General features: G+C 53.9%; 1 protein-coding gene across 5 annotated transcripts in view; it reads left to right on the top strand.

Annotated features, from left to right (window-relative positions):
* POLL (DNA polymerase lambda) overlaps positions 1-5,417 on the top strand; it is a 17,368-nt gene that overhangs the window by 270 nt on the left and 11,681 nt on the right. The window contains exons 1-5 of one of the 5 annotated variants that reach the window (XM_014583347.2): positions 6-571; positions 740-876; positions 2,055-2,373; positions 3,035-3,194; positions 3,859-4,176. In XM_014583347.2, coding sequence (XP_014438833.1) covers positions 480-571; positions 740-876; positions 2,055-2,373; positions 3,035-3,194; positions 3,859-4,176 — 1,026 coding nt within the window. In that variant the 5' untranslated portion in view covers positions 6-479. Of the gene's footprint in view, positions 1-5; positions 572-739; positions 877-1,483; positions 1,609-2,054; positions 2,374-3,034; positions 3,195-3,858; positions 4,177-5,417 lie in introns of those variants that run through there. The other 4 variants (XM_014583348.2, XM_027767391.1, XM_027767392.1 and 1 more) reach the window with 4 other exon arrangements.

Raw genomic sequence — 5,417 nt, 5'->3', positions numbered from 1 at the left:
GGCCTGCCCCACCTCCCCGCAGCTGCGGCGCTGCGCACCCCGGTGCCTCGAGGCCCGAGCCGGGCAGGTGCAGCCGTCCCCGGTGCTTGAAGTGCCCCCGCCCGGTTTTCCGCTGCGAGTCTGTTGGGGGGTTGAGGAAGATTAAGTGGCGTGTATGTGCAGGTTTCCCCTGGTCTCCACTCCTCTCAGAGCCGAAGCCCTTCCTAAACACGTACCTCCGTTCCCTAGCCCGCATCCTCTTCTGGGTACCCTTTGGAAGCCGAATGCAATAGCTCCAGACACTGTGCTGAATTTTTTCTTTAATAATTATTTTATTAAAAAGGGACAGAGTGAGAGAGAGAGAAAGAAAGAAAGTGACAAAGCAAGCTGCCAGGTCGTGGACTTGAACCCCGGTCGCCCATGTGGGAGTCCAGCGCCCTTAACCACTAGGCCACCTGCCGGCCCCCTTGTGCTGAATCTTCAGAACATCCCTCTGAGGAATGATGACAGCTCCTGCCCCTCAAATCCACCCTCACCCCAGCAGTCTCAGTCTTCCCCTCCTTTCCCCCAGTACTCTAACTTTGAAAGTCTGGTGAGTAGAAAGGATGACACCGCTGACATTTAAGAGGGTCTAAGGCCACTGTCCCCAAGGCCTGGGCAGTACAGCCCCACCTCCACAGGCAAAGTGCTTGGGTGGGGATGGGGTGGGTGACCATTCTGGAGTTCCATATGACTGTCGCCCTGATCAACCCTGGGACAGGCCAGGATCCAGCCATGCTTCAATGGACCCCAGGGGCATCTTGAAGGCATTTCCCAAACGGAAGAAAATTCATGCCAATCCATCATCAAAAGCTCTTGCAAAGGTTCCCAAGAGGGAAAAGGAAGAAGACTCGGGAGGTGAGCAGACTTACTCAGAATTCTCATGCTCTTGAAGGCTCAGCCTTCCTGTTTTCAGCTCTCCATCACTCCTGGCTAGAGGCAGGGACTGGGGGCCGGGCTGCCCCGGGTCCTGGAGCCAGTGCTGCCAGTTCAGGGCCCACAGGTCTGTTTGTACCTGCTTTGTACAGGCTCCCCTGTCTTTGACAGGTCACTTACTACATTACCGTCTTCACCCCGAGACCTCTATCAGTCAGAAAATACTCCCTGGTAGACACTGATACTTGGCAGGCTGGAGCCACGTGGGAGGCCTAGGTTCTATTTCCAGCCCATCCTAAAAGCCTGGCACAGTGGTGCATACCTATGGTTTCATCCACTCCCAAGGCCAAGGCAGGAAGATGGTGACATGGCGAGCTGCCCAGCGGCTATGGTGCGGGCGGTGGTCTGCTCATGGGCAGTGCTGGACCCCACCTGGCTGACTGCGGGTTTGGATTCCACCTGAAACTCTGGCTGCACGTGTGCCCCAGTCTCGGCAAGCTGGAGGACGGGGCAGGGGAGCACATCTCCGAGCGATGAAACCCGGCAAGGGTGCCTCTCCCCTCCCCCATGCCTGTGCTTTTTCTCTCAGTTTTACTCTCGTGTGAAAGAAAGAAACTTGCAAAAAGTTAAAAGAAGGGAAGTCTCCCTGGTCCCTCAGGAAATGCCCAGCAGAATCCTATGCAGGACAGAAATCGCCCTCACATCCTCAGGCATGTGAGTTGTTTTGTAACCAAACTGACAACTAGATGAAGGAGGCCCAGGGAGCTGGGGAGAGGGTATGTGTGCACGCGCGCGTGTGTGTGTGTGTGTGTTCTGCTAGACTGTGAGGGTGAGGACAATGTAATGAAAAGAAGCGTGTGCTTTGTAGAAAGAGTAAACGATAAGACAGGCGCTTCACAGCGGGGAAGGGAAGGTGGCGTTCACTCAGCAGGCATTTCTAGGTTAGCTACAACAGCCAGACACTGTTGTAGGCTCCCCAGAGAACAGGCCATATATTGGGTTGTCACAAAAGTCACGATGCATTTTCACATAGACAAAATACATCCGACTACCTTCAGGTGACACCTGAGGACGTCTGCTATGTTCTGTGGCGGTATGCCTGGATGGACTGGGGAGGGGACTGTCAAGGTTCACTCAGATCCTATGTGACAGAACAGCAGGATCTGCATGTCCCCTCTCTGCAGAGTGGCTGAGCCCCCTGCGGGCTCATGTTGTGCCCACTGGCATCGGACGAACCCGGGCAGAACTCTTCGAAAAGCAAATCGTCCAGCATGGTGGCCAGATATGCCCCGCCCAAGCCCCAGGGGTCACTTACATTGTGGCGGATGAAGGCATGGACTGTGAGCGGACCCTTCGCCTCCTGAAACTGCCCCGGCTGCCCCCGGGTGCCCAGCTGGTGAAGTCAGCCTGGCTGAGCTTGTGCCTGCAGGACAGAAGGCTGGTGGACACAGCCGGATTCAGCATCTTTGTCCCCAACAGGTGAGCTGGTCCTGTTCACTGGCAGCGTCCCGCGCTCTCTCATTGCACTGTTAACTGTCATTTTCTTTTTTCTTTCTTTTTTTTTGAGAGGTTTTTGCTATAGGGCACGTATGTTCACCAGAAAGACAGAGACAGCGAGAAATCACCTCCCAGAGGGCATGGCCACGCTGCAATCCCTTCTCCTCCATTCTCTTCTCAGGATCTTGGGCATGCGTGCACACATGCCTGGTGTAAGTTGAAGCCACCGGGTCTGGGACTCGAACCATGGTTGACTACATGGGAGTCCAATGACATAGCCATTACACCAACTGCTGGTCCCAACTGTGATTTTTTTCCTTTTATTTTTTTTTTTTGTGGTGAGGTTCTTGCTATAGGGCACGCATGCTCACCAGAAAGACAGAGAGAGACAGAAAGTGAGAAATCACCCCCCAGGGGGGATAGCCATGCCTCAGTCCTGTGAGTTAAGCCACCAGGTCTGGGACTCGAACCGCAATCGAATATATGGGAGTCCAGTGACATAGCCATTACACAACTGCTGGCCCCACCAACTCTCATTTTCTTAATGGGACATACTTGGAAACCAGGTTAGACTAGGGATGAACTGGGGTCAGGGGTAGGGTGAGACCTTTGGTATCTTACCCTGGCATTGCCATCCCGGCAGGTACTTGGATCAACCACAGCCCAGCAAGGCAGACCAAGGCTCTCCTGCTTCTGGTGCCCACGAGGCTCTGCCCAGAACAGCGCACACTCCTCCCTCTCCTCCTGCCAGGCCTGTCTCTCCTCCACGACAGGCAGAAGAGGCTCCGAGCACCCAAGCCCAGGTCAGCAGCAGCCTCCGGGCCTCTGTGACTCCCTTTCCTTGGGAACCCGATCACAAAAGCAGGGAGGGCCTGGAGGGGGTTCAGAAGGCCCCAGGTCCCTGAGAGGGCAGACTCTCTGTGGGAAGCCACTCAGCTCCTCCTGACGCCCCTGCCATGAGCCATGCCCACCACCAGCCCCTGGGGATGGACCCTAGGGTGGGAACTGGGGGAAGCCAGGTGGATGAAACACAGCCCCCAATGTCAGGAGACCCATATCTGATCCAGAAAACCAGTGTCTAGTGTCTAAGAGGATGCCCCACACCCCTCAAAGAAACCCCACCTTCGAGGAGCCTTCTTCATGGAAGGCAAGAACTTACTGAGTCTTAGGACCAGCAGTGGACATAATGGCTACATCATTGGACTCCTATGTAGTCAACCGCAGTTTGAGTCCCGGACCCGGTGGCTTAAAGTCATGCCGGGGGCCTGTGAGCGGCTAAAGTCATGCCGGGCGCATGTGCGTGTATGCCCAAGATCCCGAGAGAATGGTGGAGAAGGGATTGCAGCATGGCCATCCCCCCGGGGGTGATTTTCTTGCTTTCTGTCTCTCTGGCGAGTGCATGTACCCTATAGCAAAAACCTCTCCAAAAAAAAAAACTTACTGAGTCTTCTCTTTCCCCACCTCAAGCCTGGCACTGATGACGAAAGCAGTGATGGGGAAGAGACCCAGGTTAGCGCAGCTGACCTGGAAGCTCTGATCAGTGGCCACTACCCCACACCCCCTGAGGGAGATGCTGAGCCCAATCCGGTCCCTGAGGCCCTGGACAAGTGGGTCTGTGCGCAGCCCTCCAGCCAGAAGGCGACCAACCACAACGCCCACATCACAGAGAAGCTGGAGGTGCTGGCCAAAGCCTACAGGGTCCAGGGAGACCAGTGGCGGGCCCTGGGCTATGCCAAGGCCATCAACGCCCTCAAGAGCTTCCACAAGCCTGTCACCTCCTACCAGGTACCTGAAGCTAGGGTGGTGTGGCATGTGGGTCTCTTTACTAGCCAGGGATTAGTGGAGGGACCATCGGATTTAGTGGTTAAGATTTTATGAAGGCTGGGATTTGCACAAAAGAAAAAAAAATAGGAGATTTACAAAAGTGGATTGGCAGCCTCATTGAGGCTGGGTAATGGGTGCTTGGGGTTCACTTACACCGTCCTTTTCTTTTGAACTTTTTGCATAATAGAAAGTTTTCTTAAAAAACATTTCAGACTCCAGGGGCCGGCAGATGGTGTGGTAGTATAGGGTGCTAGATTCCCACATGGCCGACCATGGCTCGAGTCCTGGACCTGGCAGCTTGCTTTCTCACTTTCTCTTTCTCTCTCTCTCTTTCTATGTCTCTTCCTCTTTCTCACTCTGTCCCTCTCTGGTCAAATAAAAATAAATAAATAAAGTTAAATAAGAAAATTCTTAGGGGGAAAAAGGGGCTAGCAGGTGGCATGGTGGTTAAGGCACAGGATCCTCACATGGCTGGCCACGATTCAAGCCCCAGACCTGGCAGCTTGAAAATCATGCTGTATACACATATGTGTGTGCCCAAAATCCCAAGAGGAGACCGGAGGAGAAGGGATTGGAGTGTGGCCATCCCCTCTGGGGGGTCCCCGCTGGGGGGTGTTTTCTCACTCTTCCTCTCTGTCTCTCTCCGGGGAGCTCTGGTAGCCTATGGCAAAAAACAAACAAACAAAAAACCAAAAACAAAGCAGACTCTGGAGCCTAACAGACCACAGTTTAGTTCTGCTTTCCAAAATTCACTGACTGGCCCTAGACAAGTTACTTAAACTTCCTGAGCATCAATTTTTTCAAGGGGTTAATTATGGCAGCCCAGGGGGCCAGCAGGTTGCATGGTAGTTAAAGGCACTGGATTCCCACATGGCCAACTGAAGTTTGAGTCCCGGACCTGGCAGCTTGCCTTCTCACTTTCCCTTTCTCTCTTTCTCTGATCAAATTGAAAAAATGGTAGTAACAAATGGGATTAAATAAATAAATCTTTCCAACAAAAGAACGAGCAAACAAATAGCAGCTCTCTCTCAGTGTCCTGGGGAGTGTGAGGGGAGATGGTCCCCTGGAGCAGAGACTGGTCCGGTGAGCCCCAGGGAATGTCAGCTCTGGGGAGTGTGAGGGGAGATGGTCCTGTGGAGCAGGGACTGGTCCGGTGAGCCCCAGGGAATGTCAGCTCTGGGGAGTGTGAGGGGAGATGGTCC

The sequence above is a fragment of the Tupaia chinensis genome, unplaced genomic scaffold, assembly GCF_000334495.1.
Source record: "Tupaia chinensis unplaced genomic scaffold, TupChi_1.0 Scaffold144255_1, whole genome shotgun sequence".
In the NCBI taxonomy this organism is placed as follows: domain Eukaryota; kingdom Metazoa; phylum Chordata; class Mammalia; order Scandentia; family Tupaiidae; genus Tupaia; species Tupaia belangeri.
Note: the sequence above shows the minus strand (reverse complement) of the source record. Positions and strands in the feature narration are given on the sequence as shown.